The following is a 26,611-nucleotide window of genomic DNA, read 5'->3' on the forward strand; positions in this document are numbered from 1 at the left end:
GCCAAAATGCCTGGCAGGATAACGTGCAGGAGAGCCAATCTCTAATGGGGCGGTTTTCTACTGACTTGGCAGGATAACGGACAAGGGCGCTCGGCAGGAAAAGGGTTAATTAAAGTCTAGTAAGCTTAGCTCCGTGGTCTAAGTGAGATGACACAGTCCCTCTCCACACATTCTCCATAAGTCGCTTCAGTTTCTGTGCGAGCCAGTGTCACAGCATGACTATTACAATTATAAACATGGCAAATACTGGAAATATGTCAGCAGAATTAGCAAAAGTGGTAAACGGTAAATTGTGTAACTAACGTTAGGGCAAATTAAACATTGTAACTAATATTGTGTTTGTCTAGTACAGACTAAGGAGAACTCACTATTGTGAGAACCAGGGATTGAAAATTGCCACTTTAACTTAAGTACAGTACTCTTCTCGTTGTCCAGTTTGAATGATTTGAAAAATTGCACTTGATTGAGAAAGGAGATGGCAATTTTGATGAATTGTTGGACACTTTTGTAGCCAGCTATACAGTAAAGTTTACAGGAAAGTAGGGAGACAAGTTGCACTGTTTTGTCAAATAAACAGATACTGATTATTTTGAATGGACATTACAGAAGAAATTTGCATGTAAACTTTAAAACAAGCGACCTAGCGGCCGATATAGCTCCGCTGTGTTTATGTAGAGAATAACTATTTTTGACACATGTTGATGAAGAAGGTGGAAATCTTTGATAGCTCAATGCAGTGGCCAGAAAAAAGTGGCTAAAATAGCTGCAAAAATACACAATAAGAGATTTCATTGTACTTTGAATATATCACATTGGATCATCCCTAAGAACATGTCAACCAAAGCTATCTGATGAGTAGTTTTTTGGAGAATAAAATTTTCTGACCAAAAATGGCACCAATTGCCCCCAAAAATTAAATTTGCAGATTTCATCATAATTTCAAAAGGTCAAATTTAGTTCATCTATAGAAACCTGTATACCAAATTTCAAAGCTGTCGAACAGTACTTTTTGAGAAGCACATTTTTTAACCAAAATTGGCAAACATTGCCCCAAAAATACAAAATTACAGATTTCATCAGAAATTCAATATATATTACTTAGCTCATCTGTAGAAACCTGTATACCAAATTTCAATGCTATCAGACCAGTACGTTTTGAGAAACACATTTTTTGACCAAAAATGGCAAAAATTGCCCCAAAATTACAAAATTGTAGATTTCATCAAAATTTCAATAAATATTATTAAGGTGATCTGTAGGAACCAGTATACCAAATTGCAAAGCTATCAGATGAGTAGTTTTGGAAATACACATTTTTTGACCAAAAGTGGCAAAAATTGCCCCAAAATACAAAATTACAGATTTCATCAGAAATTAAATATATATTACTTAGTTCATCTATAGAAACCTGTATGCCAAATTTCAAAACTATCAGACCAGTACTTTTTGAGAAATACATTTTTTGACCAAAAATCGCAAAAATTGCCTTAAAAATGCAAATTTGCATATTTCTGCATAATTTGAACAAATCTGAAATAGATCATCCCTAGGGACATATGTACCAAATATCAAATCTATCTGACTGGTAGTTCTGAAGAAGAAGATTTTTAAAGATTTTTTTACCAAAAATGACAAAAATTGCCTTAAAAATACAAATATGCAAATTTCACCACGATTTGAACAAATCTGACTGAAGTCACCCTAAGTAAACTGCATATCAAATTTCAAAGCAATCGGACAAGCGGTTTCAGAGAAGAACATTTTTTTACCAAATACACAAAAAAATGCCCCCAAAATACAAATATGCAAATTTCACTATGATTTGAACAAACTTAAGTGGGGTCACCCCAAGTGAGCTGCATATAAAATTTCAAAGCAATTGGACTTGCAGTTTCAGAGGAGAAGGCAATTGTTGACGGACGACGACGACGGACGACGACGACGACGGACGACGACGGAAAATCAACCTATTTGATAAGCTCCGCGTCGCTGACAGTGGAGCTAAAGAGAATGGCCACCTCAGTTGGTCATTACCAACCTTCCAAAAGTGTGTCATTTGCACTCCGTGCAAACCTTGAATTTTTGCCATTTAGTAGTTATTTTGAAACTTCTACTGGAACACTAAACTTATAGGCCGTGGGCTAGAGAGGGTCTACGTACACCCCCCACAGGATAACAAACCTGTATTTTTCAGAAGCCTTGGGATCCCTAGAATACAAAATGGAATTTTAACAGAAAAAATATAGGGACGCAATAGCTGTTATGGTCATGTTTTGAAGGGTACCGAAAAATCACAATTTTCCAACCCAAATGCATTTTCGTCAAATCTGCCTTCTTGTAAGTCATGTGCTGAGCTTAATTTTTAACTTAACCTCATTTGTTTGGTATCATTAGAAAGGAAATTTATTCCTCTTTAAGATTACATATTGTACTATGCAATTTCTTCTACAATTTTTGTGAAAATTGACCAAAACGTACCAAATATCCCAAAATTTATCATTGCAAATTACAGTAAATCTCAAATTCTACCAATTTTTTAGCTAGGCATAATAAAAAATAGCGTCAATGACACTGTAGCTCCCATCCTGGACTATTTAGTGTTTGTTCTCTGGTCAGATATTTGAACATGTGTGAAAGGGATAAAGTGCATGAAGTGAAAATACTTAAATGAAATGTACTGGAGACAGTGAAATATGTTTAATGTAATTATTCAGAATATAAAATGGAAAAAATACAGAATTAGATATATCGAATACTGTGATACAACCATTAACTCACAAGTCATTCACAATGACATAGTCCCCACTTGTAATAGGAGTATTAGTCTTGATGGGGCAGGGAAATGTGGTCATTAAGAAGTATCACTGGAGTGTATATGTTGAGATCTATGGGCACATAGGTCTATGTCGTTGTTCCCAATTTGAAACACATGAGGCATGTCTAAGTTATGGTTCTAAATCGGGAAAAAGATCAGACCTCTAGCAGTATTGGCCAGCCAAGAAATACATATGCGCATAATAAATGAGGTACAAGTCATTTTAACAGTTCTCCTTTTTGATTCGTGTATGTTTTTTTTTTCAATTTAATGTATCGTGCTACTTTTATGGTTGTCTTGTACATTTGTCTTGTGATTGTGTGACTTTTTTGTTTCGCAGATCTGTTAGTGGGTTTGCCCGTCGATCTGTGTATCAAATAAAAAAATAAGATGTGACATCTTAAGGTCTAATATCCTATCAAAATTGGAGGGTATAGAACTTGTGGTTACTGAAATATGCATATATATGTATAATCAAGGTCAAAGGTCATTGAGGTCACATGACATTTTGAAAAAAAAATTATATTGCTAATTAATCCCTATATGCCAACAAATCAGATCTCTAGCTCTATTCGCTTGCCCAGAATTAGATGTGTACATAATTAATGAGGTAAAGCGTGTGTTGTCGTAAGGTCTCCCATCCTACTAAATACAAAGGACATAGCACTTGTGGTTACTTATTTATTGACATAAACATATATTTTAGGTAAGAGGTCATCGAGGTCACATGACATTTGGTCAAAAAATTTCTCTCCTATAGTTATCCCCATATACCAAAAATCAGACATCCAGCTCTATTGGCTCGCTCAGAATGAGATATGCGCATAATTATTGAGGTACAGTATGTGGCGTCATAGGTGTCCAATCATGCCAAACATGAAGGGTGTAGTACTTGTGGTTACCGAGTTATGGAAAAATATGTATATTTGAGGTCAAAGGTCACCAAGGTCACGTGACATTTTGTCAAAAAAATTGTTTTGCTAAGTTATCCCTATATACCAAAAATCAGACCTCTAGCTCTATTGGCTCGCTCAAAATAAGATATGTGCATAATTAATGAGGTACAATATGTGGCGTCATAAGCTGTCCATCATACCATACATGAAGGGTGTAGCACTTGTGGTTACTGAGTTATGGACAAATATGTTATTTGAGGTCAAAGGTCACCGAGGTCACGTGACATTTTGTCAAAAAATTGTATTGCTAAGTTATCCCTATATACCAAAAATCAGACCTCTAGCTCTATTGGCTCGCTCAAATTAGATATGCGCATAAGTAATGAGGTACAATATGTGGCGTCATAAGGTGTCCTATCATACCATACATGAAGGCTGTAGCACTTGTGGTTACTGAGTTATGGACAAATATGTATATTTGAGGTCAAAGGTCACCGAGGTCACATGACATTTTGTCAAAATATCCGAGATATCTGCGTGAACGGATGGACTCACGGATGGACGAACAGACGGACATGACCCAATCTATAAGCTCACTGGACTTCATCCGTTGGGACTAAAAATTGTGTCACTGCATCCTTTTTGCAATATGAATACGATGAGAAACTAAATTTTTATTTTTTGTGGCCTTATACATGGGAGTCTATGGAGATCTGCCTTATACATGGGAGTCTATGGACGTGTAAACTAAAAATATGCAAATTTCACCACGATTTGCCCAAATTTGGGAAAGGTCACTCCTATGCACTTCCATACCAAGTTTCAAATCAATCGGACTTGTGGTTTCAGAGCAGGAGATTTTTTGACCAAAAATGGGAGAAATTACAAAAAAATTCATGAAAAATAGCAAGTCCAAGATACTGACCCAAGATGCGCACAATCATTTCATGTCAGCCCAAAGTACTTACATGCTAATTTTTCATGTAATCTGCTCAGTGGTTATTGAGTTTTTTCAATTTTGACTGTTTTTACATTTTTTCACTTAATTTGCATATTTTTGGCAATGACAACTTCCTTTGAACAAAATCTCATCTACAGCCCATCATCCATGTACACACCAAATATCAAGATGAAATGTGCAGCGGTTTTGGAGTTTTTGATGTTGACGGACAGACATACAGACATACAGACATACATACATACAGACATTTTCCTAGCCTATAAGAATAGCTTCCATTGCCATATATACATATGGCTATGGGAGCCAAAAATGCAATGCTTTGTATTAAATCTGTTTTATTTGATAGAGGAACATGTAAGAAATATCAAATAGACTTTTAACATAAAAAATATTGGGATTCTACAGCTGTAATAGTCATATTTTGAAGGGTACCACAAAATCACAGTGTTGCAGATTTGCATGTATTTTCGTTAAATCTGTCTTCCTATAAGTCATCTGCTGAGCTTGTTTTTGAATATAACCTCACTTGTTAGGTATCATCAGAAAGATAATTTACTAATCTTTCAAGTGACATATTGTAACATGCAATATCTTGTATAGTTTTCATGATATATGACCAAAACTTACCCCATACCCCAAAGTTTACATTGAAAATTGCAGTCATAGCTAAAACCAAATTCTACCAATTTTTTAGCTAGACACAAAAAATCTGGCCGGTTCTGTATTATTTGGTACAGGGACATGTCAGAAATATTAAATAGACTTTTAACAGAAAAAATATTTGGACTTTACAGCTGTAACAGTCATATTTTGAAGGGTACCACAAAATCACAGTGTTGCAGATTTGCATGCATTTTGGTTGATACTGTCTTCTTATAAGTCATCTGCTGAGCTTGGTTTTGAATAACCTCATTTGTTAGGTATCATCAGAAAGATAATTTACTAATCTTTCAAATGACATATTGTAACATGCAATATACACCATACCCCAAAGTTTACATTGAAAATTAGAGTTTTAGCTAAAACCAAATTCTACCCATTTTTTAGCTTAGCAGACACAAAAAATCTGGCCGGTTTTGCTATTAAATCTGTTTTATTTGGTACAGAGACATGTCAGAAATATTAAATAGACTTTTAACAGAAAGAAATATTTGGACTCTACAGCTGTAACAGTCATATTTTGAAGGGTACCACAAAATCACAGTGTTGCAGATTTGCATGCATTTTGGTTGAACCTGTCTTCCTATAAGTCATCTGCTGAGCTTCTTATACAAAATAATGTTAGTTGTTAGGTATCATTAGAAAGATAATTTACTAATCTTTCACATGACATATTGTAACATGCAATATCTTGTATACTTTTCATGATATATGATAAAAACTTACCCCTTACCCCAAAGTTTACATTGAAAATTGCAGTCATAGCCAAAACCAAATTCTACCAATTTTTAGCTAGACACAATAAATATGGCCTATTTTGCTATTAAATCTGTTTTATTTGGTACAGGGACATATCACAAATATGAAATAGACTTTTAACAAAAAATTATTGGGACTCCACAGCTGTAACAGTCATATTTTGAAGGGTACCGCAAAATCACAGTGTTGCAGATTTGCATGCATTTTTGTTAAACCTGTTGTCTTATAAGTCATCTGATGAGCATGTTTTTGAATATAACCTCACTTGTTAGGTATGATTAGAAAGATAATTTACTAATTTTTCAAATGACATATTGTAACATGCAATATCTTGCATAGTTTTCATGATATATGATTAAAACTTACCCCCTACCCCGAAGTTTACATTGAAAATTGCAGTCATAGCTAAAACCAAATTCTACCCATTGTTTACCTAGACATATATAATCTGGCCATTTTTGCTATTAAATCTGCTTTATATGGTACAGGGATGTGTAAGAATATCAAATAGACTTTTAACAGAAAAAATATTGGGACTCTACAGCTGTAATAGTCATATTTTGAAGGGTACCGCAAAACAACAGTTTTGCAGATTTGCATGCATTTTTGTTAAACTTGTCTTCTTATAGGTCATTTGCTGAGCTTATTTTTGAGTATAACCTCACTTGTTAGGTATCATTAGAAAGATAATTTACTAATCTTTTAAATGACATGTGTAACAGGCAATATCTTGCATAGTATACATGAAATATGACCAAAAGTTACCCCATACCCCAAAGTTTACACAGCAAATTACTGCAACTTTGAAACTCTACCATTTTTTACAATTTATTAACTTTGTATACAAAAGGCAATGCTTGTATGCAATCTATGAAATCTGTGTTTTTGTTAAAAATGTATGTCACAAATATGAAATTAACTTTTAACAGGAATATGATATGATTTTGTAGCCTTTTGGATCATATTTGGAAGGGTACCCAGGTATAACATGGCAAATTTGCCGAAACACATACATTTGCCATATATGGGTTCCCCCTCTAAAAATGATCCAAATTGCTACTAAATTGCATTATCTTCCCGTTTAAAGTTAATTTAATACTTGTGACATACTTTTGTAACAAATAAATCAGATTTTATACAAGAATTGCCTTTTGTATTATGTGTAGCAAAAAATGATAGAATTTAAGATAAGCCGTAATTTGCGATTTGAACTTTTGGGGTATGAGGTAAAGTTTGACCATATTTCAGGAAAACTATGAAGGGCATTGCATATTACAATATGTCGTCTTAAAGAAGAATAAATTGCCCTACTAATGATACCTCACACGCCAGGTTGTATTACAAAATAAGCTCAGTAGATGACTTACAAGAAGAAGAATTTAACAAAAAAGGTGCCAGTCTGCGGTACTGCGATTTTGCATTTCCCTTCAAAATATGGCTGTTACAACTAAACAATCCAAATATTTTAATGTTAAAAGTCTATTTCACATTTCTGACATGATCCAGTACCAAATACAACAGATATAATACCAAAACAGAGCTCTTTTTATCAAGTCTAGCTAAAATTTCGCGGAATTGATCACGATAGCTATGACAGTACTTTCTATATAAACCTTGGGTACAGGGTAAGTTTTGGCCATATTTCATTAAAACTGTACAAGATATTGCCTGTTACAATATGTCACTGTAAAGACTGGTTAATTACATTTCAAATGATACTAAACAAGCCAGGTTATAATCAATAACAAGCTCAGCAGACGACTTATAAGAAGACATATTTAAACATAGGGCCAAAGTCCCTGAAGCTACTATAGACATGGATACAAATTAAGTATTTCCTGACTGTATGAAATTATCTCACTAAGGTCATCCTAGGGACTTGTAAACCAGTTAATATTAAAGCTGTCTGAAAAAACAAGTGACCCAACAGTTGATAGAGCTCTGCTGTGTTATGTAGAGAATTAAACCTTTTGTGACACATGTATTGATGAAGAAGGTGGATATCTTTGATAGCTCATTTCATTTAATAGAAATAGTTTTCTCAAATTATATATTTTATCTACACAACAAATATCAAATCAGTAAGTACTGCAGTTCTCAAGATATTTGAGTGGGCGGACGCCTCACAAACGGACATACATACATACATGCATACATACAGACTGATGGTGGACACCGGACGGATACCCATCCCAATAGCTTCTATAGACTATACCGGTATTAGTCTAAAGTAGCTAATAAATGAGAGTTAATTACATTTTAATTAAAGTAAACAAGACTTGTTATCAAGATTTACGTCATAAAAAACAGCATATCTGTTAGGTTATAAGGAATCTTCACCTGGTTTAATCTTTATCAGTATTTTCATCCTATTAACCAAGCACATTTTAACTTTCAAATTAACATTGTAAGTATTACTAAGTTCTTTGAATAAGTTGAGACTGTACGTACTCAGAGAAAACACACTGAAGAGACAAATGTTTGAAACTTAAGAAGTCCAAGGTCATCAAAAGCATTATAAGGAATCATGTAACATTTTCATTGCACTGTTTACACAGATTGCATAATTGCTATAAATAGCACATGAGGAATCTTACAGCCCAGCTTTACCATAAAAACCCTATCACTTTGACCACTCTTTTAATTGACCACTCTATTTTTTTCCTCAAAAAGTAATTTTAGTTTATCCTTACCAAGTCAACCATAAATGGAAATTAGAACTTTCTCTATCTCTATTTATTTGACCACCCTATCATGACAAACTATTTGAGCAATTTCTTTTAGATAACATACAGAGCGCAATATATGATGGTTCAGAATATGTCAAAGTTGGGATTAAGGAAAGTTGCCTTTACCCCTTTTCCTGCCAGACAGTAATAACTGTATCACTTCCCCATCAGCCAAGTCAGTAAAAAGCGGTATTGAGCCAAAACATGACGGATTTTCACCCACTTGGCCTGGTATGTTATAGCATCTTTAGTCAAAAAAAAATCAACTTTACAGTATTATGTTTTCAGCAGCCTTCAAATGTACATTATTATATGTTAAAATACATCATATGGAATACATTTTGTTTCATTAATATTAACCAACTTGACCTGGTGGTGAAATATGGACTTGGCAGGAAAAGGGTTACATGTTTTAATCCTCCAAGATGGTAAGCATTTCACTATGAACTGTCAAAAAAGTTGAACTTTCTAATAATTCTCCACTAAAATCATTTGGCTTTGATGATCTCCTAATTAATTCAATTATTTAAAATCTTATTTCTTATTTTTTTCTGGGTGAATTGATAGGGTTTATACAGTACAAGAACTACAAACAACGTACCGGTAAGTCAAATTTTGACCAAAAATGACAAAAAAATTCCTTAAAAATACACATTTGCATATTTCATCACAATTTGAACAAATTTAAGTTGGGTTATCCCTGGGGACCTGTATACGAAATAACAAAGCCGTCTGACCAGCGGTTATGAAGAAGAAGATTTTTTACCAAAAACGCCTTTTTCGGCATTAATTTGCATATTTTCAACAATATCAAATTAAAAAAAAATGGTTTCTCAAAATCATATTTTTCATCTACATAACAAATATCAAATCAGTAAGTACTCTGCGGTTCTCAAGATATTTGAGTGGACGGACGCCTCACAAACGGACATACATACATACCGGTACATACATACAGACTGACGCCGGACGCCGGACGGATACCCATCCCAATAGCTCCTATAGACTATAGTCTATAGTAGCTAACAAAAACACTTGCGAGTCATGAATACTGAGATTTTGCGGTACCACTCAGAATACGACTGTTACAGCTATAGAATCCCAATATTGTTTCTGTTAAACGTTCATTCCATATTTTTGATATGGTTAAGTACAAAAGAAAACAGATTTCATACTAAGAATCGCCCAATTTCTTATGTCTGCGTAAAAAATTGGTAGAATTTGACATTAGCTATGACAGTAGTTTTCGTTGTAAACTTTGGGGTATGGGGTAAGTTTTGGTCATATTTCATAAAAACATTACAAGATATTGCATGTTACAATATGTCATTTTAAAGGCTAGTTAATTATCTTACGAATAATACCTAACAACTTACATTATATCCTATAAGAAGCTCAGGAGATGACTTATAAGAAGATAGATTCAACAAAAATGTACGCAAGTCAGGAATACTGAGATTTTGCAGTACCCTTCAAAATCTGACTGTTACAACTACAGAATTCCAATCTTTTTTCTGTTAAAAGTCAATTTTATATTTCTGACATGACCAATTACGGAAAGAAATAGATTTCATACAAAAAATGCCTGATTTTATATGTCTAGGTAAAAAAAAGGTAGAATTTGATTTTAGCTATGACTGCAATTTTCAATGTAAACTTTGGGTATGGATTTAGTTTTTGTCATATTTCATGAAAAATATGCAAGATATTGCATGTTACAATATGTCATTTTAAATATTAGTAAATTATCTTTCTAATGATACCTAACAAGTGAGGTTATACTCAAAAACAAGCTCAGCAGATGACCTATAGAAAGACAGATTTAACAAAAATGCATGCAAATCTGCAACACTGTGCTTTTGCGGTACCCTTCAAAATATGACTATTTCAGCTGTAGAGTCCAAATATTTTTTTCTGTTAAAAGTCTATTTGATATTTCTTACATGTTCCTGTACCGAATAAAACAGATTTAATAGCAAAAACAGCAAGATTTTTTGTGTCTAGCTTAACCTGTTCACCCCCAATTCCCTGTACACAGGTCCACACTCACCATTGATAACAATAGGATTGGGCCAAACCATGGTGGTGAAAGGGTTAAAAATGGGTAGAATTTGGTTTTATCTGTGACTGCAATTTTCAATGTAAACTTTGGGTATGGGTTTAGTTTTTGGCAATATTTCATGAAAAATATGCAAGATATTGCATGTTACAATATGTCATTTGAAATATTAGTAGATCATCTTTCTAATGATACCTAACAAGTGAGGTTATACTCAAAACCAAGCTCAGCAGATGACCTATAGGAAGACAGATTTAACAAAAATGCATGCAAATCTGCAACACTGTGATTTTGCGGTACCCTTCAAAATATGACTATTAAAGCTGTAGAGTCCAAATATTTTTTTCTATTAAAAGTCTATTTGATATTTCTTACATGTTCCTGTACCGAATAAAACAAATTTAACAGCATAATAGGCCAGATTTTTTGTGTCGAGCTAAAAAATTGGTAGAATTTGGTTTTATCTGTGACAGCAATTTTCAATGTAAACTTTGGGGTATGGGGTAAGTTTTGATCATATATCATAAAAACTATACAAGATATTGCATGTTACAATATGTCATGTGAAAGATTAGTAAATTATCTTTCTAATCATACCTAACAAATGAGGTTATATTCAAAAACATGCTCAGCAGATGACTTATTAGCGACAGGTTTAACAAAAATGCATGCAAATCTGCAACACTCTGATTTTGCGGTACCCTTCAAAATATGACTGTTAAAGCTGTTGAATCGCAATATTTTTTTCTGTTAAAAGTCTATTTCATATTTCTGACATATCCTTGTACCAAATAAAACAGATTTAATAGCAAAAACGGCCATATTTATTGTGTCTAGCTAAAAATTGGTAGAATTTGGTTTTAGCTATGACTGCAATTTTCAATGTAAACTTTGGGGTATGGGGCAAGTTTTGATCATATATCATGAAAACTATATAAGATGTTGCATGTTACAATATGTCATGTGAAAGATTAGTAAATTATCTTTCTGACGATACCTAACAACTTACATTATTTTGAATAAAAAGCTCAGCAGATGACTTATAAGAAGACAGGTTCAACCAAAATGCATGCAAATCTGCAACACTGTGATTTTGTGGTACCCTTCAAAATATGACTGTTACAGCTGTAAAGTCCAAATATTTTTTCTGTTAAAAGTCTATTTAATATTTCTGACATGTCCCTGTACCAAATAATACAGAACTGGCCAGATTTTTTGTGTCTAGCTAAAAAATTGGTAGAATTTGGTTTTAGCTATGACTGCAATTTTCAATGTAAACTTTGGGGTATGGGGTAAGTTTTGGTCATATATCATGAAAACTATACAAGATATTGCATGTTACAATATGTCACTTGAAAGATTAGTAAATTATCTTTCTGATGATACCTAACAAGTGAGGTTATATTCAAAAACAAGCTCAGCAGATGACTTATAGGAAGACAGATTTAACGAAAATGCATGCAAATCTGCAACACTGTGATTTTGTGGTACCCTTCAAAATATGACTATTACAGCTGTAGAATCCCAATATTTTTTATGTTAAAAGTCTATTTGATATTTCTTACATGTTCCTGTATCAAATAAAACAGATTTAATACAAAGCATTGCATTTTTTATTATGCCTAGCTAAAACATAGGGCCAAAGTCCCTGAAGCTACTATAGACATGGATACAAAATTAAGTATTTCCTGACTGTATGAAATTATCTCACTAAGGTCATCCTAGGGACATGTAAACCAAATATCAAAGCTGTCTGACCAGCGGTTTTGAAAAAACAAGCGACTCAACAGTTGACAGAGCTCTGCTGTGTTATGTAGAGAATAACCTTTTGTGACACATGTATTGATGAAGAAGGTGGATATCGTTGATAGCTCATTTCAGGATGGCCTGACCAAAAATGGAAAAAAATTCCGTAATAATACAGATTTGCATATTTCATCAGACTATATTAGTCTATAATAGCAAATAAACCAGAGTTAATTGCATTCTAATTAGAGTAAACAAGACTTGTTTAAATCAAGATTTACATCATAAAAAACAGCATATCTGTCAGGTTTTAAAGAATCCTGAGCTGGTTATCTTTTAATATCAGTATTTTAATCCTATTAACCAAGCACATTTTAACTTTCAAATTAACATCGTAAGTTCTGTTGAATAAGTTGAGCCTGTAGGTAATCAGAGAAAGCACACAGAAGAGACAAATGTTTGAAACTTAAGAAGTTAAAGGTCATCAAAAGCGTTATAATGGATCATGTTACACCTTCATTGCACTGTTTACACAGATTGCAAAATTGCTATAAATAGCACATGAGGATCTTACAGCCCCGCTTTACCATAAAAACCCTATCACTTTGACCACTCTTTTAATTGACCACTCTATTTTTTTCCTCAAAAAATAATCTTATTTTATCCTTTCCAAGTCAACCATAAATGGAAATTAGAACTTTCACTATCTCTATTTATTTGACCACCCTATCATGACAAACTATTATGAGCAATTTCTTTTAGATAACATAAATGGTGGTTCAGAATGTATCAAAGTTGGGATTCAGGAAAGTTGCCTTTACATGTTTTAATCCTCAATTCACTATGAACTGTCAAAAAAGTTGAACTTTCTGATAATTCCACACCAAATTATTATGGCTTTGATGATTTCCTAATTAATTCAATTATTTAAAATCATATTATTTTTTTCCGGGTGAATTGATAGGGTTTATACAGTACAAGAATTACATACAATGTAAGTCAAACTTTGACCAAAAATGACAAAAAATTCCTTAAAAATACACATTTGCATATTTCATCACAATTTTAACAAATCTAAGTTGGGTTATCCCTAGGGACCTGTATACCAAATAACAAAGCTGTCTGACCAGCGGTTATGAAGAAGAAGATTTTTAACCAAAAACACCTTTTTTGGCATTAATTTGCCTATTTTCAACAGTATCAAAAATTAAAAAATAGCGTCAATGACACTGTAGCTCCCATCCTGGACTATTTAGTGTTTGTTCTCTGGTCAGATATTTGAACATGTGTGAAAGGGATAAAGTGCATGAAGTGAAAATACTTAAATGAAATGTACTGGAGACAGTGAAATATTTTTAATGTAATTATTCAGAATATAAAATGGAAAAAATACAGAATTAGATATATCAAATACTGTGATACAACCATTAACTCAACAAGTCATTTACAATGACATAGTCCCCACTTGTAATAGGAGTATTAGTCTTGATGGGGCAGGAAAATGTGGTCATTAAGAAGTATCACTGGAGTGTATATGTTGAGATCTATGGGCACATAGGTCTATGTCGTTGTTCCCAATTTGAAACACAGGAGGCATGTCTAAGTTATGGTTCTAAATCGGGAAAAAAGATCAGACCTCTAGCAGTATTGGCCAGCAAAGAAATACATATGCGCATTATAAATGAGGTACAAGATGTGACATCTTAAGGTCTAATATACTATCAAAATTGGAGGGTATAGAACTTGTGGTTACTGAAATATGCATATATATGTATAATCAAGGTCAAAGGTCATCGAGGTCACATGACATTTTGAAAAAAAAATTATATTGCTAATTAATCCCTATATGCCAAAAAATCAGATCTCTAGCTCTATTCGCTTGCCCATAATTAGATGTGTACATAATTAATGAGGCAAAGCGTGTGTTGTCATAAGGTCTCCCATCCTACTAAATACAAAGGACATAGCACTTGTGGTTACTTATTTATTGACATAAACATATATTTTAGGTAAAAGGTCATTGAGGTCACATGACATTTGGTCAAAAATTTCTCTCCTATAGTTATCCCTATATACGAAAAATCAGACATCCAGCTCTATGGCTCGCTCAGAATGAGATATGCGCATATTATTGAGGTACAATATGTGGCGTCATAAGGTGTCCAATCATACCAAACATGAAGGGTGTAGCACTTGTGGTTACAGAGTTATGGACAAATATGTATATTTGAGGTCAAAGGTCACCAAGGTCACGTGACATTTTGCTAAGTTATCCCTATATACCAAAAATCAGACCTCTAGCTCTATTGGCTCGCTCAAAATTAGATATGCGCATAATTAATGAGGTACAATATGTGGCGTCATAAGGTGTCCAATCATACCAAACATGAAGGGTGTAGCACTTGTGGTTACAGAGTTATGGACAAATATGTATATTTGAGGTCAAAGGTCACCGAGGTCACGTGACATTTTGCTAAGTTATCCCTATATACCAAAAATCAGGCCTCTAGCTCTATTGGCTCGCTCAAAATTAGATATGCGCATAATTAATGAGGTACAATATGTGGCGTCATAAGGTGTCCCATCATACCATACATGAAGGCTGTAGCACTTGTGGTTACTGAGTTATGGACAAATATGTATATTTGAGGTCAAAGGTCACCGAGGTCACGTGACATTTTGTCAAAAAAATTGTATTGCTAAGTTATCCCTATATACCAAAAATCAGACCTCTAGCTCTATTGGCTCGCTCAAAATTAGATATGCACATAATTAATGAGGTACAATATGTGGCGTCATAAGGTGTCCCATCATACCATACATGAAGGCTGTAGCACTTGTGGTTACCGAGTTATGGACAAATATGTATATTTGAGGTCAAAGGTCACCGAGTTCACGTGACATTTTGTCAAAAAAATTGTACTGCTAAGTTATCCCTATATACCAAAAATCAGACCTCTGCTCTATTGGCTCGCTCAAAATTAGATATGTGCATAATTAATGAGGTACAATATGTGGCGTCATAAGGTGTCCCATCATACCATACATGAAGGCTGTAGCACTTGTGGTTACTGAGTTATGGACAAATATGTATATTTGAGGTCAAAGGTCACCGAGGTCACGTGACATTTTGTCAAAAAAATTGTACTGCTAAGTTATCCCTATATACCAAAAATCAGACCTCTAGCTCTATTGGCTCGCTCAAAATTAGATATGTGCATAATTAATGAGGTACAATATGTGGCGTCATAAGTTGTCCCATCATACCATATATGAAGGGTGGTAGCACTTGTGGTTACTGAGTTATGGACAAATATGTATATTTGAGATCAAAGGTCATCAAGGTCACATGACATTTTGTCAAAATATCCGAGATATCTGCGTGAACGGATGGACTCACGGATGGACGAACAGACGGACATGACCCAATCTATAAGCTCACTGGACTTCATCCGTGGGGACTAAAAATTGTGTCACTGCATCCTTTTTGCAATATGAATACGATGAGAAACTAAATTTTATTTTTCGTGGCCTTATACATGGGAGTCTATGGAGATCTGCCTTATACATGGGAGTCTATGGACGTGTAAACTAAAAATATGCAAATTTCACCACGATTTGCCCAAATTTGGGAAAGGTCACTTCTATGCACTTCCATACCAAGTTTCAAATCAATCGGACTTGTGGTTTGAGAGCAGGAGATTTTTTGACCAAAAATGGGAGAAAATTGGCTCGCTCAAATTAGATATGCGCATAAGTAATGAGGTACAATATGTGGCGTCATAAGGTGTCCAATCATACCATACATGAAGGCTGTAGCACTTGTGGTTACTGAGTTATGGACAAATATGTATATTTGAGGTCAAAGGTCACCGAGGTCACGTGACATTTTGTCAAAATATCCGAGATATCTGCGTGAACGGATGGACTCACGGATGGACGAACAGACGGACATGACCCAATCTATAAGCTCACTGGACTTCATCCGTTGGGACTAAAAATTGTGTCACTGCATCCTTTTTGCAATATGAATACGATGAGAAACTAAATTTTTATTTTTTGTGGCCTTATACATGGGAGTCTATGGAGATCTGCCTTATACATGGGAGTCTATGGACGTGTAAACTAAAAATATGCAAATTTCACCACGATTTGCCCAAATTTGGGAAAGGTCACTCCTATGCACTTCCATACCAAGTTTCAAATCAATCGGTGGTTTCAGAGAAGAAGATTTTTTGACCAAAAATGGGAGAAAATTACAAAAAAATTCATGAAAAATAGCAAGTCCAAGATACTGACCCAAGATGTGCACAATCATTTCAGGTCAGCCCAAAGTACTTACATGCTAATTTTTCATGTAATTTGCTCAGTGGTTATTGAGTTTTTTCAATTTTGACTGTTTTTACATTTTTCACTTAATTTGCATATTTTTGGCAATGACAACTTCATTTGAACAAAATCTCATCTACAGCCCATCATCCATGTACACACAAATATCAAGATGAAATGTACAGCGTTTTGGAGTTTTTGATGTTGACGGACAGACATACAGACATACAGACATACAGACATACAGACATACAGACATACAGACATACATACATACAGACATTTCCCTAGCCTATAAGAATAGCTTCCATTGCCATATATACATATGGCTATGGGAGCTAAAAAATAGTTTCTCAAAATCATATTTTTCATCTACACAACAAATATCAAATCAGTAAGTACTGTGGTTCTCAAGATATTTGAGTGGACGGACGCCTCACAAACGGACATACATACATACATACATACATACATACATACATACATACATACATACAGACTGACGACGGACGCCGGACGGATACCCATCCCAATAGCTTCTATAGACTATAGTCTATAGTAGCTAAAAATTGGTAGAATTTGAGATTTACTGTAATTTGCAATGATAAATTTTCGGGTATTGGGTACGTTTTGGTCAATTTTCACAAAAACTGTAGAAGACATTGCATAGTACAATATGTCATCTTAAAAAGGAATAAATTTCCTTTCTAATGATACCAACAAATGAGGTTCAGTTAAAATTTAAGCTCAGCACATGACTTACAAGAAGGCAGATTTGACGAAATGCATTTGGGTTGGAAAATTGTGATTTTTCGGTACCCTTTAAAACATGACCATAACAGCTATTGTGTCCCTATATTTTTTTCTGTTAAAATTCCATTTTGTATTCTAGGGATCCCAAGGCTTCTGAAAAATACAGATTTGTTATCCTGGGGCACGTAGACCCACTCTAGCCCACGGACTAATACATTTATTACATAAAAACATGAAACAATAGTCTTTTATATGTCAAATCTTCATTTAAATTTCTCAAACAAAAAAAAATTACAAGAAAAGCAAGCTTTAATGGTACAAATCAGAGAGACTTGTGGGTAATTGAAAGCACTGTTGAGTACAATACCCAAGTTGACAGCTGATTTTGACACTGACCAAAATATAAAGAATAGAGATGTAAAATACACTCACCTTTATTTTCCTTTGCAGCAAGTTGTACCCTAAGGTTGGCATTTTCTTTCTCCAGATTTCTATAATCTTTCTTCAGGTCTCTAACCTGCTTTTGCAGTTTTTCTTCTCTTGTGCTGCTACTGGGTCTTCCATGACTGGTGGATGCGGCACAACTGGCTGAACTGTTGGCACCTGCCATTGTACAACGTCGGTTTTTACTGCTGGAAAGTGACTCATCATGATGGGTTGAAGTGTTGGATGACGGGCCGTGCTGTGTTTCAGTTATTGAAACTGTGCGAAGTTCAGCCGCTGGACATGGTCCATCAGTTGTAGGCCCAGGAGTATTGGTGTTGGGTGAAGATGATGCAGAGGGCAGTACAGCAGCTGGTAGGTGATCAGTATCAATATCGCTGGCTGGCAATTCTTTACTTTGAGTTGATTCTATGGTTGACAGAATGTCCATGCTTCCAGTTACCACATCAGTTGTGAAGGTACTCCCCTCATCATCACATTCACTCTCCTCATCATCACATTCACTCTCCTCATCATCACATTCACTCTCCTCATCATCACATTCAATTGAATGTGTACCTTCAAAGATGCCTTCATCCTCTGTGATATCTAAAGCATCTGAGTCATCAGAGTCACTGAAAGGAAAATTAAAGAACTCATTATTTTTTAACCCTTTGGGCGCCACAGTCAATTTCTGTCACCTTTATGAAATATTCCCCAGTCAAACTTTGCTGATATTTTGCCAAAGTTTTGATAGAAAACTGAAATGTGATGTCCATTGGATCCAAAGTTATCAAACAAATTACAAAAAATTCATAGAAATAGATAAAAATTGCACTAAAATTTTGGTGGGAAAAATTACAGTACTCAAAGAGTTAATACATTTAAAGAGTCTGACTTTGTGCATGTTTTAATATACCATACTGACAAACCAATGAAAGCATGAAATACGTCTTGCTCTTTTGATTGTTCAAAGCCGGAATTTTCAATCCCAGGTTCTTGCAGTAGTGGAGTTCTCCTCCCAGTCAAACACTTGGCCAGTACAATATTTAATTTCTATAATATTAATTACACAAACTGATCTCAACCTTTTAGCACCTTTTGCTAATCCTGCAAAGAGAGTTTATACAAGCGTTTGATTAACGGTCGGTTCAAATCAGGCAACGGCCATTGATTCCCCACCACCGACGCTCTAATTTCGTAAAAAATCATCTTCCAGTCACGTTAGAATTTAAATATAACCACAGAGTTCGATCGGCAGCAGCTTTGCGCTGACCGCTTGGCAGTCTGTCTGCATTTTTGCGGCCTGAAAAAACTAAAATGTGGCACTTTCTGGAGCGTGTGCCCATGTGTTGCTGGTTTGGTGTCCACCTATACAATGAACGCCACCATAGCTCGGCCTTTAACTCCTCGAAATTTTGTTTCTATCTAGTTTTAATAAATAACAGATTCACTGGTTCATAGGACAATTAAAAATCCAGTGGTCTAGCTTTGGGGAAATTGGTGATCCTGGAGCTCTGACCACTGGATTTCCTCACCTGCACCTGTTTTTTTCCTTGTAAGCACAAGGTTTGTATACTCAAGGCCACTCAAAGTGCAGGACATATTACACATTTTTAGCAGTTTCTAGGAACATCTTAACCCTTTGAACCCAGCTCGGACATAAATGTCCGCATGACTTCATACATGTAGGGTTCCAGGGGGGCAGGGTGCAAAGGGTTAATAACAATTTACCCATTTCCAGTTGGTTTTATTTTTCCACTTTATTTTCCATATCATTTTGTTACAACTACATTTTACAAAACCCTGTAATTCTAATAGATCACATGCCTCAAACCATATCCTCATTCGGCATTTTCTTTCAATATGGCCCTCCTCTCCATAGCCACAGCATTTCGTATTTTATTGCTTGTATGTGTGTCACTGGTGATCAGTAGGGTGATTGCAAGTGACCTCGAATATTATTCAAAAACTTCCCCACTTGAATTTTTATTTCTTCCCGCTCTTTGAAAGCCAGCAAAAGTATTATAAACTTCCGCATCTATTCTGAACTCATTTCTCTCAAATTTGGAAAGACGTGACTGTCCATGGGCGTTGAAACTGTCGATGATTTGCTGCAGTGGCTCTATCACCCAGAAGAGTTGAGGATTTCAAATCTTGATGCGAACCTGTGCAAGGTCCATAACTCTCGGAGTGCCACGCCCTTTCCATGTTTGCGGAGTCTACGTCCCCGCAGTGCAGCAGTATTTCGACCTTGCTTTGCAAATGTAGTCGTGCATCTCCTACAAGCAACTGCAAACAGAAGGAAAAAATCTCTTTATAAATTGGCCCCAAATGCCAGTCAAGGTGTCGGACACCATACACAATCTTATTCATTCCTCTGTGTACATATCTCCGAAGCGTCCTCGCTCTAATGAATTATCAGTATCTATCGAGCCTAAGCGCTCGTCCCAACCCTTTCAAACACAAGAAGCAGAGACAAAGATTTGAGAGAGAGAGAGAGAGAGAGAGAGAGAGAGAGAGAAAAGCAAAGTACAGGGCTGACCAACATCACAACTCTTTCACGAAAGCCAAATAGTCTAACAGCTGTGCTTGCGCCCGCAGTAGAGGCAACATACAAAAAACTTTGCACATAAGATTTCAATTACAAGGGCTCACCTGAGTTGCACAATATTTTGCTGTAAAGGTACCGTTGGCACACTTAGAGAAGGCGGAGTCCCTACCACTGATGGGTCAGAGTTTGTAGCTGTAATACCCTGAGTTACTTCAGCATGCTTCAGCTGCAAACGGGTTGCCATGGGCTGACACAAAAGATGTGCTACACTGCATGGTTAGCGGAGTAGAAGTGTGACTGTTGTTCTGCATCGCCGACGTTATCAAGAGAGACTGAGAACTATTGTCTTGGACTATTTTATATCTATCTATCTATCTATGTATATATCTCATGAGTATTCATTACATGCGTAGTGATATCGGTCAGTGATTCGGCTTTTACACAAGATTAAGACTGGCACTTTCTACAATGATAATTTTAATGAGTTTGCTAAATCATCTGTACAAGCTTTGCATTTGTTTTTCTCTGTCTAATACTTTCGAGACGTTGAATTGATGAAGTTTATTTTGACATGATAATGCAATGTCTACTCTTCATTTGAATTGTTTGCTAAAATAAGATTTTATTTCTTTTTCAAATAACTGTATGGTATTAGCATGACAGAGAACAACATGTCATGATTTTTGAATCCTGCAAAAGGACAAAAGTTATATAGGTTGCAACTCTATCACAAAAGACAAAAGTTACTGTTGAAAACATGCCCAAATAAAGGAGATTGGCAACTGCTGTCTTGCTTCAGCTAGAGACAGTGCGCATTTGTAGATTTATCTGAAACTTATGAAAGCTCCAGGCAACATTTTTTAACCCTTTCACCCCCAGTTCCCTGTATACAGGTCCAACTTTACCATAGAAAACAATGGATTTGGGACAAACCATGGTGGTGAAAGGGTTAAGGTAGAACGCACCTCGGGGACAGACATTCGGACTCTCAAACTTTTACAATTCTCTTCTGATATACCACATGTGGGGGTTCATTTTAAAGCTCTTGGTGAAAGAAAACTTTTCACCGGCTTACTTTTTCGAAATTCGAAAATTTTTATTTTTCCCCATAGAGTTAACACAGGGATGGCGGCCATTTTGAATTTCTAATATCGGTAAATCTTGGGTAATTTGTTTCTCTAGTACCAAAATTTGCACGGTGACCCCCGATTTTTATTCTTGATTTTGAAAGAGAATGGTTAAAAGATTCCTTGAGGAAAGTTTAAGCAAAAGTTTAAGTCTTTCACATTCAAGGTGCATACTACCTTAACTTCTGAAAAAAAGGAATTTTTATCCCTATGACTTTGAATCATATTTCTACCGTACTTGAAGCCGAGATTTGATCAAAGGATGACGATAAAGGTGTTATTAAATGAAGCAGTACTTTGTGTATGTTGTATCATCATTCAGTGTACAGGGGTTTCATTAAGAGCCGGCAGCCGGCGAAATTGACCGGTTACTCTCACGATTTCGCCGGCTACTTTTTTGGAAAATTTTGAGTCTTTCATCGCTAAAATATGTTTTACCTTCTGAAATGGTTCGGACAAGTATCACAAGCTGTGCTATCAAACTATTCAACAGGTTTTATGTGAAACAAAGTTTAGTAGACGGGCGACCACTATGATTGCCGTGTAGCACAGTCTAGCTATACTGCCTGAATAAAAATCGGAATGGCAACGGACGATTTTATTGGCTACCTGAATTGCTGACTCCTACGTGGTGACTTTTATATTCGCCAATGAAAACGTGCGTACTACACCTGTCGGCCGTCATAAGCTCAATTCAAAATGGCCGATAAACAACTGAAGAAGCGATCACAAGGTCAAGCTTCGCTGTACGATCGTGGGTTTTAAAGTGCACCAAAGAACAAGAGAAGGATAATTACGTGGATTTAAACTGTTTTCGAAGGCAATGGTCTGATTTTTTCTCACGAAAAACATTCCCGATTTATTACAGTTCGAATTTTAGTAGGTCGACGTGCGTTGCACTGCAGTAGCTCCGTAAGCTTAGAAAAGGTATAACCAGCTGGAGGTATGATATGTAAGCCTACTGCTTTTCGGTCTATCCACGCCAATAAGAAGTCGTCTAGCGTGGTTGAAAATACCAGCACACCCTCTGAACTCACTTCAAAAACGATGGTCAGGTTAAATCCATATATGAGCTTCTGAACGTAAAAATTTTCATATCCTATATCAAGGTTCTTACTTTGCATACCCACAAGCTTATCTTATAGGCCTGTCAAATAACCTTGAGGATCTTGGTTTCTATTAGCGAAGTATGGTCATTATTGTCATTTTTAATTATTATTGAAAAATAAATTATCCTTTTAACCTCCCTAGAGGTATAAAAGTTCTTCATTTACAGATTTTCATACCCAACATCAGGGTTCTTAATTTTAAGCATATGAAAATTTCTCGTTTTCTTTGTTTAAAATATCAGTCTCATCCAGGATGGCATCAACAGGGGGATTTCCCCCTTTACCAGAAAATTTAGGGGTAATTTCACCAGTTTATGTGTTCTATTTGTATCTCTAAGGTGTGACTTGCACCATTTCATTGGGGGGCTGCCCCCCCCCCCCCCCCTTGATAAATTAATTTGGGGTGCCAGCATGTAAAAAGAGGAGGAATGTCCCATCCCACTGTCAAGATGAAACACTGTATCATATCATATACAATATCAAATTTATATCATTAATAACAATAGTTATTATAAATTATCTCAGAAAGCATATAGGTTCTTGACATACTGATTTCCATACCGGTGTGGTTCTTACTTTCAGAGCAATATTGTCAAACTATTTCTAGACTTTAGTTTTCTGTGTTCAAAATATAGTCAACATTTCCACATTTTATCATTTTTATTACAAATTATCATATTCAATCTCCCAGGAAAATGGCTTTTATGTTATGAACAAGAATTGTCCTTGAACACTGCTGACAATACTTTCTGTCATACTAGAATTTCAAGTGACTGTGAGCTGTAAAAAGTGAAATTTTTAGCTGATTTTCAAAGGCTTCCGGCCTTTGGCCGGGAGGGGAAACACCTCCTGGAAGACTGCTGACAATACTTTCTGAATATACTAGAATTTTAAGTGACTGTGAGCTGTAAAAAGTGAACTTTTTAGCTGATTTTCAAGGGCTGCCGGGAGTGGGAATACCTCCTGGAACACTGCTGACAATACTTTCTGAATATACTTGAATTTCAAGTGACTGTGAGCTGTAAAAAGTAAATTTTTTAGCTGATTTTCCAGGGCTTCCGGCCTTCGGCCGGGAGGGGAACACCTCCTGGAACACTGCTGACAATGCTTTCTGAATATACTTGAATTTCAAGTGACTGTAAGCTGCAAAAGTAAATTTTTAGCTGATTTTCCAGGGCTTTCGGCCTTCGGCCGGAGGGGGGAATACCCCTTCCGGACCCTCCCCCACAACCGCTTTGTGGTCGTGGCAGTTGCAAGCCGCCTACTTTTTTATTTTGGGCCCCTTTTCAAAACTTAGTGAAACCCCTGGTGTAGTCCATACAAAATAGATGTTGCTTTTTGCTTGTACAATGTTGCACTTTGCAAATTCCTAGTTTACTGACAAATTTTGAAATTTACTGAAACTTTTGAGACGCAATTCATAAATTTACTACGAATTTTCAGAAGCCAGAGGAAACACAGTAAGATAACGCTCATCCCACCGGTCTCTCCTCTTCCGTCCAACAATGGAGCTAGAAACGGATGGTCAAACAAGTCCAGAAGTTTTTGTACATACTGTTAAAGGACTAAAAAGTGTGGGGTTAAATTTCGCGCATTCTTAATCTGGAGCATTATCGCGATGTTTTAATAATTTCGCGGTTTGACCATGACAATGCCAAACAATCAAAGTTGCTAAACTGCATGATCAAAGCTGTGTTGCCGATCCCCATTTTTCATGCAATAAACTATAAATGACACAAATGTGATAACTCGTTAGCGACGTGTTGGTCACATTTCAGACCTTTTTCGTATTTGAATTGGCGTCAGGTGTTTACAGGGATTTTCAGCAAGCAAACAATCTGTCGACACGACCGCCAAAGGGAAAGTGTTTCACAGCCGCAAGATGAAAGTGAATGATTGTATAAATGGAGTCAAAAATTGAATCTGACTTCATTCGCTTACGAGCCAGTGACCTGTACACAGCTTACTAGAATCACCAACGAATCGATCAAAAATACCGTAGTCATGTGTCTTACACAGTGGTTGAAGAAAGCAGCTTTGCCCATTCCCACTGAACCAAGTCTACTTGATCCTAACAACGACAGCGATTCAACAGCCAACAGAAAACGAAAGCATGGCAACAACCAGCATTACAGCAACGAGACACGGGCAAAGGTAGCTCGCTATGCCATCAACAATGGTGTGATGAACGCTGTATGTAAATTCAGCAAAGAACTTGATAGTCCAATCCGTGAAAGCACCGTGAGAAGCATGAAGAAATCGTACCTAAAAGAAGTTCGAAGTGGGAAGGAAAACATCACATCATTACCAACATCTAGGGGTCGACCTGTACTTCTCGGTGACGAACTTGATTCGCAAGTTCACTTCAATCCTACATTCGGCACATTCGAGTCAAAGGTGGCGTAGTGAACTCATCAGTCTGCATTGCTGTCGCTGCTTCAAGAATTTGGCAGTCATATCAAGCTAACAACAGACTGGGCGAAGTCACTTTTGCGGTGGATGGGCTGTGTGAAGCGGAAGGGCACAAAGGCTGTGAAAAATGCATTGAAACCTTTCCTGAAATCAAAGAGAACTTTTGCCAAAGAATATGTATCAGTGACACTAGTGGTTCCGTCTTTGATCCGTTTCTATGTTGGAATTTCGGTGACGTGATTTGTAGCTTATTCAGTGTGATTTACTAGTAATGTGCATTTTCAATTCTCATGATTCGAAACTTTCTTTTGGTGATGAATACATGAAAAAACAAAACTGACTTTTGTGTAAACAACTTGTAAAACTTTAGATAATGATATGAATGGTGCGATATTTTACTTCATGCTGACATGTCTTGTATTATTTTTATTTTGCTATGGTTTATTACTTTTTCCATGTTGTAAAATAAACTACACATTCGATGCAGTTCTTTGTGTTGATCAAACTTTATTTGTGTATGACAGAGATCGTGGTGAGTGTGTGAATGCTGAGATACTAGTAATACTGGTAGTGTGACAACCATTGTGCAGGCTTCCTTGACCATGCCCCCAAATAAACAAGTCATCGAAAGATGACACAGTCCCCCGCTGTTTACATTGTTTGGAATGTTTAGTAGCTGTAAACTACGCACCGTTATGCTCCACCAAGGGATAGCCATCGGGCAGAGCATGGCTCCTTCAGACTTTGAAAGTCGACGTTCTTTCTCGAGTATTTTATTTCGATCCCGTACTAGCCGTTCTTTCAACTTCCGAGTAGCGAAAAAAGTTGAATATTAATGACGGTTTTTTCGGTACTGCATTACTTTGCGGACGGCATCATTCATGGCCAATGCAGTCGACGTCGAACGCCGCCTTCATTTTTTCGTCCCGTCATGACGGACCGTCTGATCCCAAACAGATAACTTTGTCAAACAGCCACATTTCACAGCACGTGTTCACTGTGACGCGTGATCGACGGATTACTATATCGGTTCTTGCTGCTGACACAATATTGTTACATTTTATCAGAAGCTGGTCGCGTAGTTTAGCGTGATTCAGTCTTATTCAAAATACACGGAGAACAGAAGGTGCCTATCAGTGCCCCTTTTGAAGCGGGCTTTTGTATATTTTTGCAAGATAAAGCAGCCAATTTAGTAACGTATGCCGTACGCAATGACCGGCTCAATATGCATTCAAAATTATTTCGTTGCGTGTAATTACGCAAGTACGCAAAATTTTCC

At 36.0% G+C, this 26,611-nt stretch overlaps 1 protein-coding gene across 4 annotated transcripts in view; it reads right to left on the bottom strand.

The window, feature by feature from the left end:
- LOC139119361 (uncharacterized) overlaps nt 1–26,611 on the bottom strand; it is a 147,707-nt gene that overhangs the window by 25,999 nt on the left and 95,097 nt on the right. For all 4 annotated transcript variants that reach the window (XM_070683149.1, XM_070683147.1, XM_070683145.1 and 1 more), the window contains exon 4: nt 18,140–18,765. In XM_070683149.1, coding sequence (XP_070539250.1) covers nt 18,140–18,765 — 626 coding nt within the window. The remainder of the gene's footprint in view (nt 1–18,139; nt 18,766–26,611) is intronic.

Source organism: Ptychodera flava, chromosome 19, assembly GCF_041260155.1.
Source record: "Ptychodera flava strain L36383 chromosome 19, AS_Pfla_20210202, whole genome shotgun sequence".
Classification (NCBI taxonomy): Eukaryota; Metazoa; Hemichordata; class Enteropneusta; family Ptychoderidae; genus Ptychodera; species Ptychodera flava.